The 14,426-nt window shown below is 40.9% G+C and overlaps 1 protein-coding gene across 1 annotated transcript in view; it reads left to right on the top strand.

Moving 5' to 3' along the window:
* MAPRE1 (microtubule associated protein RP/EB family member 1) overlaps nt 1–7,612 on the top strand; it is a 28,185-nt gene extending 20,573 nt beyond the window's left edge. The window contains exons 6-7 of the mRNA XM_045528826.1: nt 3,397–3,549; nt 5,873–7,612. Of these exons, the coding sequence (XP_045384782.1) occupies nt 3,397–3,549; nt 5,873–5,929 (210 nt within the window). The 3' untranslated portion in view covers nt 5,930–7,612. The remainder of the gene's footprint in view (nt 1–3,396; nt 3,550–5,872) is intronic.
* Nucleotides 7,613–14,426: the final 6,814 nt, after the last annotated feature.

Below are 14,426 nucleotides of genomic sequence, written 5' to 3'. Positions count from 1 at the left end.
TGGATGGTCAGTGCAGTAGAACTGTAGCTGTGGAGGTTGGGAGGAGTTGTGGTCTTGAAGAGAGGGCTTGGAACTCTGTGTGATTGCGTGTCTCCATCCGTGCTGTGGAAGGGTGGGAGGCTAATGTTGCAGAGGCTGAAACACCAACCAGGTACTTCATTGATCCTGGAAGGCTGGATCACGTTCATGGCCAGGTCGTCCAGCCCTGCCATTTGTTTGGCCTGCACAGGGTTTTAATTTTTTTTTTTTTTTTTTATATGAAGGATTTTAGTCTCTCCAGTTTGCCACAGCTTCACAGCTTGTTACTGACTCCCTTAGCTCTATACATTATCTGTCTGGCCCCCTCCCCACAAAAGTATTTGGAGTTTGTAGCCTTGGTAAGTATGGGAAATAGAGCCAGATGGGCTTGTTAGGCTAAGAGAAAAACAGTGTATTCTATGTAAATTACCTTATAGTATTCATATCCTTGGAAGATCTGCAAGGAGTCCACTTTCTTAAGTTGTCCTGGAGAAATTAGCTTTTAGTTGATTTTAGTCCAAAGCAGTGCTATCCAGTAGAAATAGGATATGAACCAGAAATGTGAGCCACAGAATTTAAAATTTTCTAGTAGCCACAATAAAGTAAAAAGAAACAAGTAAAATTAATTTTAGTAACACATTACCTGATATATCAAAAACATTCTAACATATAATCAATAGAAATATCAATGAGATATTTTACATTTGAAGACTCAACTAAGTGTTTAATACTTGCAGCTCATCTCAATCACACTGGCCACATTTCAAGTGCTTATTTATATAGCCACATGTGGTTGATGGGTACTGTGGCCAGGGCAGGCCTGAAATGTTCTCCTCGGGCTTCTTACGTCATAGCTATTGCTTTACTTATAGGAGAAGGTTCTAAGAGTGACCTTGATTACTAGCCACAGATTTTTAATAACCTCATGAATAAGCATTTAGAGGAGTACCAGGTGAAAGCCAGTGACTTAGTACATGTCTATTGAGTGTTTCTTGTGTATACATAGTTATTGAGTGATATTGTGGACAAATGTTACTTTGGCCGTACAGGTGTGACCCAGGGGGCTTGGTGTTTCCTTTGGTGGCCTTGATGATTTGTAGTACAGAGAAGGTTTTAATGGGTTTGTGAGGGTGGCATTGGTGAAACATGGTGTACCGGTGGACTCCAAGATGGCATTCCTTTTATAGCTGTTTTGATTTCCTTTCCTTCTCGGTCACTGATGCTTCCAGGCATGTGGTTAGAAGGATCATGGAACTGAAGCTCTGAGGTAGCTTCCTACTGCTAGGGGTTGGTCAACTCTTGGCTTTTTGTCCCCTGCTTGTACCCCGCTTAGGGGCTGTTCCAGGAAAGGCAGCAAGCTCCAGCAAAAGCAGGGGTTGGGGAGAGTGAGGGAAGCAGAGTTATGTAGCTTTGCTGGATGCTGGGCAATAGTAGTACTTTATTGAAACTTTATTTTTGAAAGTGATTTCTGTAGTTGATAAAGGAATAAATAGTGAAGGGCTGTTGAGAACTGTGATACTGGTTTGGTGTGTTCTGGACTTTGATGATGAACTTTGAATTTAGGGCTTTGACAAAGTTATCCTGGTGGTCCTAGTCACTGTTCCTCATCTCTGGATGCTTCTTGACTGCAGGTTATGAAGGGGAGCTTCCTTCCACCCTGGGATGAGACTTGATCCCCTCTGTTATGTTTGGCTTCTTCATTAGGCCACAGGGAAGCTAGATAAGCTGTTTGCTTCATGGTTTTTTTGTTTGTTTTGCTTTTTTAGTGTTTGTTTTTGTTTTTTGGGATGGAATCTTGCTCTGTTACCCCAGCTAGAGTGCAGTGGTGTCATCATAGCTCACTGCAACCTCAACTTCCTGGGCTCAAGCGATCCTCCTGCCTCAGCCTCCCAAGTAGCTGGGACTACAGGCATGCACCATCAGATCACGCCTGGCTAATTTTTCTATTTTTTGTAGAGATGGCGTCTCGCTCTTGCTCAGGCTGGTCTCCTGAGCTGATGTGATCCTCCCCGCCTCGGCTTCCCAGAATGCTAAGATTAGAGGTGTGAGCCACCGTGCCCAGCCCTGTTTTGCTTTTTTAAAGAAACAGGATCTTGCTATGTTACTCAGGCTGGCTTCAAACTCCTGGGCTCAAGTGGTCTTTCTGTCTCAGCCTTCGGAGTAGCTGGGACCATTGGTGGGCACCACTGCACCTGGCTTGCTTGTTTTTGCAGCTGTACATTAAGAAGGTTGGAATAGATGACTTCTGTGGTCCTTTCTGCCTCTCAGAATTCCTTGCTGGCCAGATTGTTCTCAGCAGCTGCACCTTTGATTTCCTGTCTTGGCTTTCCCTGCTGCTCTGTGGCCCTAACCTATAAATACAGGTTTTTATGAGAGTTTCATGCTGCGTGATATGCCATGCAATTTGTATTCAGTGAGAGTTAAATTGAATTCAGTTGTCATAGATTTGAATATAGTACACTGAAATGAAGGTGCACTGTGGTTACAGTACACAAGACTGTGAGTGTAGCCGGGCGCGGTGGCTCACGCCTGTAATCCTAGCCTTCTGGGAGGCCGAGGCGGGTGGATCGCTCGAGGTCAGGAGTCCGAGACCAGCCTGAGCGAGACCCTATCTCTACTAAAAATAGAAATAAATTATCTGGACAACTAAAAATATATATAGAAAAAATTAACCAGGCGTGGTGGCGCATGCCTGTAGTCCCAGCTACTCGGGAGGCTGAGGCAATAGGATCGCTTAAGCCCGGGAGTTTGAGGTTGCTGTGAGCTAGGCTGACGCCACGGCACTCACTCTAGCCCGGGCAACAGAGTGAGACTCTGTCTCAAAAAAAAAAAAAAGACTGTGAGTGTTATGACTTTAATTGCTGTTGGCTAGATAGAGCCCTGGCCTAAGCATTGAAATTTATTTCTTCATAACCTCTTTATGGGGAACAGAGCCTCAGTGGGGCTCATGGAAGATCATACCTCCCTTTCCATTGACCTCCACACGCACCCAGACTTGGACTTGACTGACCAGTTCCTTGGTTAAGGACTCAATTTATGATTGTCAGCTACCTTGCTGGACTGTGTTGTGGATTCTACTTCTTTATCTGTCCCAAGCTTCCCTAGTTCTTTCTCCCTGATCCTCTCTTAGACCCCGAGAAGTTCGTGCATGTTTCAAGGTATAGTCTGCACTTTCCTGGGAGCTATTACAGTATAGGTTGCTGTGAACAAGTCCATACTGTTTATCTGGGGCTGAAGAAAAGTGACATTAAATTGCAGTGGGTTTTGTCCATGTTGGAGTTTGATCAAAGACCACATCTCCTTTTGGGTAGAAGTCTGTCTGATGTTTTCTTGTTGCACTAATGCCAGGTATCTCACCCTTTTTAATGTTTTGTGCAGGTCAACGTATTGAAACTTACTGTTGAAGACTTGGAGAAAGAGAGAGATTTCTACTTCGGAAAGCTAAGGAACATTGAATTGATTTGCCAGGAGAACGAGGGGGAAAATGACCCTGTATTGCAGAGGATCGTAGACATTCTCTATGCCACAGATGTACGTGTTGACATAAGGATATTTTCTATTTTGCCTCCTAAGAGAAAATAAGTTTATTCTAGCAGGTTTCAGCAAACTCTGCTGATGTTTGTCATGTTCCAGTGTAGCATTCAACAAGAGACTTCATCTTTGGCCGGGTGCGGTGGCTCAAGCCTATAATCCTAGCACTTTGGGAGGCCAAGGTAGGAGGATCACTTGAGCCCAGGAGTTCAAGACCAGCCTCAGCAACAGTAAGACCTTGTCTCTACAGAAAATAGAAAAATTAGCCAGGTGTGGTGGTACACATCTGTAGTCTCAGCTACTTGGGAGGTTGAGGCAGGAGTATTGCTTGAACCCAAGAGTTTGAGGCTGCAGTGAGCTATGATGACACCACTGTACTCTGGCCCAGGCAATAGAGTGAGACCTTGTCTCAAAAAAAAAAAAAAAAGACTTCATCTTTGACCCCCTCAAAGTCAGCCAGAGGGAACTCTGCTCAGCTTCAGCCTCTGCCTTGAGCTCTGTGAGCCTTTGAGGAAGGAGTAGGACAGGGAAGAAGTGCTTGGCTTGCCCATCTTCTGTAGTTTATGGCCACTAATAGGTGATGAGTGTGACAAAATGCTCTTAGCCAGAAGTAACTGCCAACCCCCACTCCACCCCCTGCAGCTTGGACCCCTCAGCATGAGGTGCTGCATCCGTTTTATCAGTGCCCCAGGCATGCCCTGGAGAACCAGGCACAAGGTCCCTTTTTCTGCGTCTGTTGTTTACAGCAGCTGTCTGTTTACAGCAGCTGTCGGGGTATGCCTTTGCACCTCCCTCCCAGGAGCTTGGCTGGTTCCTGTTCCTTCAGAGTACTTTGTGATCAGGTTTTTTTGGATCCATGTTTATTACACAGCCATATCTGCAGATGGTAATGATGACATGTTAGGTGATCAGGGAAGACTGATTTATTTTCTGGATTTATGATTTGATATCTTGCTTTGTCCACTGTTTAATGGTTGTATTTACACTACTTGTGCATGCCTAGCAAGGTCAGTAGGATCAAATTACAAACTGTAGCATGTGTAGCATTATACAAATATAAGGTAATATTAATGCTGGTTTTATCACTGTCCTCTAGGTATATCTTGTGAATTTTGGGGGATTAAGATTAATGATTTTTTAGTTGGAAAAAAGTTGATAATATGTTGAATAAATTCTTATTTAGGGCTCAGTGTGTGCCAGATAATGAAAACAAAGACGATGAAGATATAGGAGTTCCTAGTCTAGTCTGAGTATTATTTTAGTGGAGTCAGATCTTAAGTGAGTTCAGCCACAGGGATTTAGTTAAAAAAAAAAAAAAGATGATAGTTGAAGGAGAAACTTGATTTTTACAGTAGAGTAGCATAGTCATTTCCTGCTATAAGTACATGCCAGCATGTTGTGGAGTGAAGATGAGGTGGGAGTGACAAATCTGCTTTTTCCTTACATGCTCAGTTTTCCCATGCCACTAATGCTGGGTTGGTCTTGCTGTTGTGGGTGTTTGGGGGATAGCAAGGCTCCTAAGTACAACCAAAGGACATTGTAAAGGAAAAGCTGGTTATGTAGACAGTTTGTTGAGAGGAGATGGTAGAGTACTGAACTTCATGGGAGACTTCTGGGATTTTTTGAGGGTAAATTTTCTGTCTTTTTAAAGACAACTTTATTGAGGTATAATTGACGTGTAATAAACTGCACATATTAAAAGTGTACATTTGATTATGTGTGAAATCATCACCATAATCAAGACATTGTACATATCCATCATTTTCAAATGTTTGAGGGTAATTTGTACTCAGTTTTTGCCGTATGTGGGATGTGATTTTACTGTCCAAGAAATAAAATAGTGGTCACTTGGCCTGTGTGATTAAATACCAACTGTGTGGTAGAGCCAGGAAGAACCACTGACTTTGAGAGGCTTTAAATATGAGGAAAGTGAGCTGGCCATGGTGTCTCACACCTGTTATCCCAGCACTTTGGAGGCCCAGGCGGGAAGATTGCTTGAGGCCAGGAGTTTGAGATCAGTTTGGGTGACATAGTGAGACTCCAGCTCTACAAAAAAATACAAAACTTAGCCGAGCGTGGTGGTGTGTACCTATAGTCCTAGCTACTAGGGAGGCTGAGGCAGGAGGATCGCCTGAGCTCAGGAATTCGAGGCTGCAGTGAGCTGTGATTGCACCACTGCATGCCAGCTTGGGTGACAGATTGAGATACTGTCTCAAAAATGAATGAATGAATGAATAAATAAAAAGAAAGTGAACACACAGTAGAAATTGAACTTTGTATCAGTGTTGAGTGATAGCTTTTCCTTCTCATTTTTCCATTTCAGGAAGGCTTTGTGATACCTGATGAAGGGGGCCCACAGGAGGAACAAGAAGAGTATTAACAGCCTGGGCTAGCAGAGCAACATCCGAATTCTTCACTCCAAATCATGTGCTTAACTGTAAAATACTCCCTTTTATTATTCTTAGAGGACTCACTGGTTTCTTTTCATAAGCAAAAAGTACCTCTTAAAGTGCACTTTGCAGAAGTTTCACTCCTTTTCCAATAAGTTTGAGTTAGGAGCTTTTACCTTGTTAGGAGAGCAGTATTAACATCTAGTTGGTTCACCTGGGGAACAGAGAGGCTGCCATGGGGCTCACCGTGTGGATGTGGGTCACACTGATCGCTGGAGAAGGTGTTATGTAATATGCTGAGGTGGCGACCTCAGTAGAGAAATGTAAAGACTGAATTGAATTTTAAGCTAATGTGAAATCTTGGCAGAGAACATTGTAATAAATAAATGCCTTAAGAGTATTTAAAATATGCTTCCATATTTCAAAGTATAAAATATAACATGGCAGGAGATTTTATGTGTTTGACATTGTGTCTGGGAAGGAAGGGCCAGACCTCAGAACCTTTGGAAACTGCTGTCACGGGTCTTACGGGGCTGCTTGAATCCTGACAGGCCTAGGCTTTGGCCCAGAAGGAAAGTTTAAAAAAAGTTGCTCTGTAAAGCCATTTGATGTCATTGACCAATTGCATCCCTGCTAAAAAAGCAAGAGGCATTGTTGCCTGGATGAATAGAGGGTGTTTCAGCCCTGAGATGTTACGAGTTGAAGAGCTCGATTTTCATTGAGCATTTCTCTGATGACTTTTCTGATTATCCCTGAGATTTCTATATATTATGCTTTTTGGGAATTGAGGTGTGTCCAGTTTTTTAATCTAACAACTACTTTTGGGGACTTGCCCACATCTCTGGGATTTGAATGGGGTTTGTGTCCCATTTTACTGTCTTTTAGGTTTACATTTAACATGTTTCTCTTCTCTGTTCCCCTTGCCCACTGGGGACTCCTCTTTGGCTCCTTAAAGTTTGCTGCTTAGAGTTGAAAGTGCAGCAGGCAGATAATCATGCTGCAAGTTTTTTCTGTACCTCTGGCAAAGGGAGTGATCAGTGAAGGCCATCGTTACCTTGGGATCTGCAAGGCTGGGGTGTTTTCGGTATCTGCTGCCCACAGCTCTCCACTGTTAGCTGAATACTTTGCCAGTGCACTAATCTCTTTGGAGATAAAAGTCATTAGTGTGTTACTAAATGTTAATTTTCTTTTGCAGAAAATACAGTACCATGTCTGAATTAATTATTAATATTTAAAATATTTCCTTCCTTAACTCTCCCTCATTTTCTTTGCCCACAGCCTATTCAATCCCTTTGTTTGGCAGAATTCTGCAAAATGTGTGTCACCCACTACTGAGATTGTTCAACCCCTGATGTATTTGTATTGATTTGTTTCTGGTGGTAGCTTGTCCTAAAATGTGTGTAGAAAGCAAGTATTTTATGATAAAATTGTGTAGTGCATGCTTTGTGTGGAATTCAGAGGAAAACCCAGATTCATTGATTAACAATGCCAAAAAATGCAAGTAACTAGCCATTGTTCAAATGACAGTGGTGCTGTTTCTCTTTTGTGGCCTTTTAGACTTTTGTTGCCCTAAAATTCCATTTTATTGGGAACCCATTTTCCACCTGGTCTTTCTTGACAGGGTTTTTTTCTACTTTAAACAATTTCTAAATAAAATTCTGTATTTCAAGAGTGTCATGTCTTCTGAAATTTGTCTTGCCCTGGGTATATGCTTTTAGATTCGAGCGATAAGGTACCAGTGCTTCTTTCTTAAATTAGGACTGATCTTTTCAAATGCTTCACTGTTTTTTCAAATGTGCTTATTTCTAGGCCTGCTTCCTTTTTTCTTCTTTCACATTATATTTCTCAGCCTCCTGCTGTTTTAAATTCTCGTATTGCTATGAGAAGGTTTTTCTTCTCATAGCAGTATGGCCTAGCTGCTGTGTGAAGGCTTTTCAGGCCATTTCTTCCTGAGAAATGTAGCAGAATAGTGCTTGGCAGATGACCATGTGAGATATTTTGTTTTTCCTGACAGTGTGTTTCAGAGGCAGTTAACATAATCTCAACCTATAAAATAATTTAAAATTGTTGCTGTGTTTTCCTTCCTTGTAAAATTCTATGCCTTTAGAAATGAGTTCAAAAGGAGACTTGCTGCCATTTTCAGCATGAAATAAAGTTAAATGGCATAAAGTCATTTTGTTGTATGATCTTTAGAGTACATACCGTAATTTTGGATGCTCTGTAAACCCAACTTGATGGTTTTTACTAGGGTTTTACCCACATTACTTCCTCCAGAAGTTAATGGTATGAGACTTACTTTGAAATGTTATATACCTTCAGAAGGAATTTGACACCATGTGTATTGGTCATCTACAAGAAGATACCTCCAGGAGTGCATGAAGCTTGTGAAGAAGATACTGTTGGGTGTTGTCAACTGAGAAGTTACTTTGGTAAGGTGTTAAGCTGATACTGTGTGTATCTTTGACCAAGTCCATTGACCTGGCTCTAGGCAGAGGGACGTAAAGTCTTTGCTGCTTGATCTGCCTGGCAGGTTCTGTGTTGCACGGAGGATAGGTAAACAGATAGGTTCTCCGGCTAGATTTGGATGTAGGATTCATTCCTCATGCTGGTGATCCTCAAACTGATAGACTTCAGAATCACCTGGGGAGCTTGTTTGACATGACATTTGTAAAGTCCATTCTCAGAAATTCTGAGTCAGGAGGTTGAAAACCTGCATTTTAACATGGACCTTAGGCGATCTATATTTGGACCTTACCTACAGGCCTGCAACTTCCAAGTCTTCATTCTGGCAGGGGGAATATCAGATTTTGAGTTCTTTTGCAGGTCCCTCCTGGCTCTGTGAGTTTTGAGCTAATTGACTTCTCTTGTTCCTACCTGCAAAACAGATGAAGCGCCCTCTCTCACTGGGTGCTTGTTGGGATCCAAATGAGCTAATGGACCAAAAAAAAAAAAGCAACTACATATTAGAAAGTTCTGAACAGACAAAAGGCATTATTTATAGCATTGGTTCTTCAGATCCAGTCTGAAATTCTCTTTGTAGATTTAAAAAAGCTTAGGATAGGGTTTTTGTATCCTGAGAATTTAGGAGGACATTCCTTAAGGTAGACTTTGGATATTTTGTAAATTAAGTAACAAGTTCTTTTAATGTTTCTTTTTCAGCTTGGTGGTATTGACAAGTCTGCCTCCTTTCTGTCTTCAGACCATGATTTTCATCTTGTTTTTTCCCTAGGTGAAATTGAGATCTAACTGCACACTTCACCATTTTCTTTTAAATGAAGATTTAGTGACTCAGATTCATTGATTAAAAAAAAAAATCATACTTTTCTCCCAGGTTTACTCTCTAGAATGTAACAAGGTTTTGAAAAGGAAGCAGTTTCCTTTTGCTATAACCAATGTGATTCTTTAGAGAAATTTTTATTTAAGGATTGGTTTGTAAGATTTAGTATAAACCACTCCTTTTGTGGTTACCATAGTTCATTGTGTTTTCCACAAAGAAAACCTAGGCTTTAAGCCTGATCAACCTAATCAGATTAGTTTCCTAGCATGTGGGTGACCCAAATCTGACTGTTGTCAACAGAGAGTGGAAGTAATTGCTTTGAACCAAGCTGAACCTTAGTCTGTGATCGGTGTCATGAATCAGCAGTCATTCTTCTGGTCTGGCACTGTTGCTGTTAGCACTATGTCATACTTTTGAATTCTCACATTCAATTTTTAAAATTTTAAAACTGGATGAATTCATATTTATTTCTGTATTTTCATGATACTTGCTTTTTTTTTCATAGTTTTCACATGTAAGGATGTAGCAATAGGCAGAGTTCTTCTCTGTACTTCTGCACTGAACTTGACTGTAGTTAGAACCATTAACCTAGATGACGTCAGCCAGATTGTTACAGAGCTATGACTTGTGAAGGTCTGTTTCCCCTTTGGCTTTTAACTCTTTTTTTTTTTTTTTTGAGACAGGGTCTTGCTGTGTTGCCCAGGCTAGAGTGCCATGGTGTCAGCCTAGCTCACAGCAACCTCAAACTCCTGGGCTCAGGTGATCCTCCTGCCTCAGCCTCCCTGGTAGCTGGGACCACAGGCATGCGCCACCATGCCTGGCTAATTTTTTCTGTATATATTTTTAGTTATCCATATACTTTCTTTCTATTTTTAGTAGAGATGGGGTCTCTCTCTTGGTCAGGCTGGTCTCGAACCCCTGACCTCGAGCGATCCTCCCGCCTCGGGCTCCCAGAGTGCTAGGATTACAGGCGTGAGCCACCATGCCCAGCCAATTGAGAACCTTAAACCTTTATATCTATATATATGTATATATATAGATACGTTTTTTTTTTTAAAGTAAAAATTAAATAACCCTCATTTCCTTGTATTGGAGGCTGTCAGGTTCTGAAATGTGAAATGGAAATGGCCTTCATAGACATGTTTCTGAGTGTGAGGAGAGGCAGTTCTTTGTCTTGGGACCATTTGAAAGCAAACCAGGTTACTCACCAAAGCCCAGAACTTTGTAAGTGGCATCAAGAGATAGATATAGAATTGTTAAATGGTCTTTCAGCAGCTTGGAATTCTATAAGATATCTTGCCTTATTTACTTTTTAAAAATTTCTCCCTTTACTTTTTCCTGGATACTTTGAATGTTTTTTTGCAGTTTGAGGGGATTGTTGGTGAGGCTGAGTGGCTGAGTGCAGGTATTGTGGCAGAGGAGGAAAACTAATTTATTCTGTCTACTGATGTCTTTAGTTTAACTTTCAGTTTTGGCAGTAGAATGAGATGTGGAAAGCTTCGATAGGTGAGATTCAGTCCTTCGGGATAAGTCTTAAAGTTGGCCTTTTGGCTCTTACTAATAGTTTCTGGTGGGGACAGAGATGAGTTTTTAAGATTTAGCCTTAATGGTGATTCACAAATGCAATGTAGACTATTGAAGTTAAGTCCAAGGTCAAGCATATAAATGGGCAGAACGACTATGTCAAGTGGTTGTATGACTAGAGCCCCTTCTTTGGCCTTTACCAAAATAAACAAAGGAGATAGTGCTGGAGTTGGAAGGCCATGGACTAGGAATTGAGACCGGGGTCCTCCAGACCCTGCAACCCGGCTCTGCAGAGGATGGCTTTTCATAGGCTCAGTGAGGAGTTGAGGCCTTTTGGTTCAGAAAAAGTTACTTAGGTCTGTAAAAGGCAGTAGAGTACTGGAACAAGAAAGAGTGGGAGAGTGCACAGTTCCCAGCAAATGTTGCCTCTGGAAGCTGTTTCATCAGTTGAAGGACAGTTTTGATCAAAAGAAAAGCACAATGTTTCTCAGCATCAGCTGTGTATATCTTGCATGTGTAGTTTTGAAAAAACTCTAACAATGAAATTGTTGTAAACTGTAAACTTTGTATTTTAATACCACTTTTGGTTTTGACTCTAAAAAAGGAGGCTTTGACAAGGAATAACACAAGAACACAAAGCCGTTTAGCGTGTTTGGCTCTTTCCACAGGCTGAGGGGAGAGCCCAGCTAATACCTCCTTCTCCGACTCATCTAAATGTGTGTTACCCAGGACCTGTCATGGTTTGTCCTTATCTAAGCTTGAGTGACCTTCGGATTCCATTCCTCGCTTCTTGTTCCATTGTGTTATCATTTCATATTTATATTTCTCATAATGGGGCCTGTTTATATATTTTGAGGTAGTTCTAGTGATTTTAAGATCTAGCATAACTTCAACGTCATCTGGATTTTAGGCTTCTATTTACGTTTTCTAATCAGATACAGCCTTTGGGGGGTATTTTGTATGTTTCTCTACAAAATAATGTGAGAGAGTTACATGTATAGTTATATATGACTGTTTTTTTTTTTACTTTGAAATATTAAATCTTACTCGGGAAAATGGAATAAGCTATCATGTTTTTTACGGGCGGCTATAGGTTACCCCAGTTTGCCCCTCCCTTTCCATAATTTTAAAGCCTGAGAGAGGAAGTAATAATTTTAAGATTCAGTGTAGAATAGAATAAACATTATTTTTAAAAAATTCCTAAGAATTTTTAACTCTCTGACTTAATATACTACTGGCCTCACCCTACTGCCAGCTGAAGGTGTGATCTTGATATTGATCTTCAGGGTCCTTGCAAGTTCTAGCAGTCAGGGACTTCTATCTCAGTTATTCTTGTTTGAAAAGGAAAAAGTCTCTCTTTTTGGCTATCCAATTGCATCTTAAAATTTTTGACAAATTACATAAAGCTGAAGAAGGATACAAATTTTGACATCTTAAAATCCACAGTGTTAAGGCTTGAAAGGACAATATTGGCATTACTGCTCAGTGGGAGCACGAGGAAGTGCCTTTTCTACAGCAGATAGTCGTGTCTGTGTTAATCGTGCCCCTTGCCCACCTGAGTTGCTCCCTTCTGGGAACATCCCTTCTTATTAAGGATCAGATTAGCAAGTGATGCCTGAATTAGTCTCAAGTGGGACTTGGTGCTATTTTCTAGAATTATTTTTGTGCAGAGGTTTGTCCAGGAGATTTTTCTTGTAAATGTCTTCCTTCTGACTTGGTATTTTTGTAGTTTTTTTTAAACCTGAGTTATTGGTGATAATATTTTCACTCTTTTTAGGTGGGAGTTTTCTGAACTTTTCCTTAACTAAAAAGTGAACTACATCTTAATATCCTCCCCTCTTTTTTGCCTCATGTTTCTTCCCATGTAGGGGAAAATATCTTTATTGTGACAAAACTTAGCATATTTTAGGCCATATAAAAATACTGATAAAGTTATTAATCAGTGAAGATAGGTTTTAGTGAAAATGTATATACCATTGATTAATAGGTGTGTGTCATTGGAAAAATGCAGGAACTGTTGTAAGAGGCGATGACATTGTATTGGAAAATGTTCTGAACCCAAAACAATGGGAAACAGTCATGTTTAGGGCCATCAGCTGTTTTTAAAAAAAGTCCTTCTAGTTTATTAATACCTAGTCTAATAAAACCCTGATTTAGAGGATTTCTGTCATTCCTGAAAAGTAGCATTGCAAAAAATAAAAAATAAAGACTTCACCTTTTTTGATTTTTCTTTGAACTACTCTACAAAATCTTTTGTCTCCGTTATTGATGAAATGGAAGCAGACTTTTTTAATATGTTGGGGTTTTTTTCAGTGGTGTAGGCCCTGGGGAGAATGTTTTGTTTGTGGTCACTTAACACTTTGGTAATATCTAGTTCCTCATGAAATGTGATTTAGCTGGATATCTTTTAAAATCTGGAATCCATGTCCTTGGTTGAAATCTCTCCTGAGAGGCTTACCTTTCACCATCTTGTCCTGTTCTATTGTGCCACAAGATTGCTTAGTGGTTCCATCAAAAGTCCATGCCTGCCCTGAAGTCTGGATTTATAATTCCTCATCTCACACGTCATGCTCTTATCACCTTCCTCTTTTCAAAGAATTAGAGCTCATGCAGAGGGCGGGAGAAGCCACTGCCTTTCACTGTCCCTACTGTGGGAGCCAGTGGCCTTTTGGTTTGGGTGCACCCTGCTTTCTCAGAGGGCTTCCTGGCCGTGTCCACAGTTTCCATGGATTGTTTTGTATTTGTATTTGTCCTGGCTATTTGTGCTATAGCTCCTGTCACTGTCTGCTGTAAGTTCAACTTCATCAATAAAAAGAATGCCTCAGATGAAAAAGAGCTGTGTTGTTATGGTTTATGGGATGGATTCTGATGCTCCATTTATGTTCTTCATGTGGAACTCTGTCTCGTTTCCCTGGTTCCAAATGTGACTAGCTGACTCTATGATCAGGTGGAGGTCCTCAGAGTTCCACAGTGACTTCATAAAGGAGCTGTCTTGGACTTGGACAGCTGCCAAGAAGTCGTGAGTTGAGATGGGAATTGGAAACCGATAATAGTTTGTTAGATTTAGCCCACAAGATTAACTGGGGAGATCCAGTTGAGTCAGGGTAAGTGAGGGTTTGGGTTAAAGTTACCCTCCAAAAGATCAGACACTTCTGCCTTGAGATTCACTTGCCTGAGATCAAAGGCTTGAATGGACCATGAGAACGTCTCTTACCCATTTCTAGGACAGCTTTAAATGAATGTAGCCTTAAGTTATCTGTATAAATTCCTACAGACCAATTATGCAACAAACCAATTATTTGCCTTCCATCCTTAGCATGGTCCCCTAGTGGCTGTTCCAAGTGTTCACCCCTGTTTTGTTTGTGTTTTTTTTTTAATGGATTTATGGGGTACATGTGCAGATTTGTTACATGGATATATTGCATGGTTGTGATGTCTGGGCTTTTTTGTGGAATCATCACCCATTTGGTACCTTCTGCCTGTCCTCTCCTCTTCAGTCTGTTCCATACAGAACTTTAGGGAGTATGTGGAGGCCATTCAGTGTGACTTCTGATCTTATCTGTTCTCTTGGTCCTAAATATCAGTTGAATTCTATTGTTAAATCTCAGCCTCCTATTCCTTCCTCCAGGGTGGGAGGAATGGTCCTTCTCTCAGCTTCTCTCCTCTTACTCTTGCCTTTTTCTTTT

Source organism: Lemur catta, chromosome 17 (genome assembly GCF_020740605.2).
Source record: "Lemur catta isolate mLemCat1 chromosome 17, mLemCat1.pri, whole genome shotgun sequence".
NCBI classification, from domain to species: Eukaryota; Metazoa; Chordata; class Mammalia; order Primates; family Lemuridae; genus Lemur; species Lemur catta.
The sequence above is the reverse complement of the archived record's forward strand: the minus strand, read 5'-3'. Positions and strand labels throughout refer to the sequence as shown.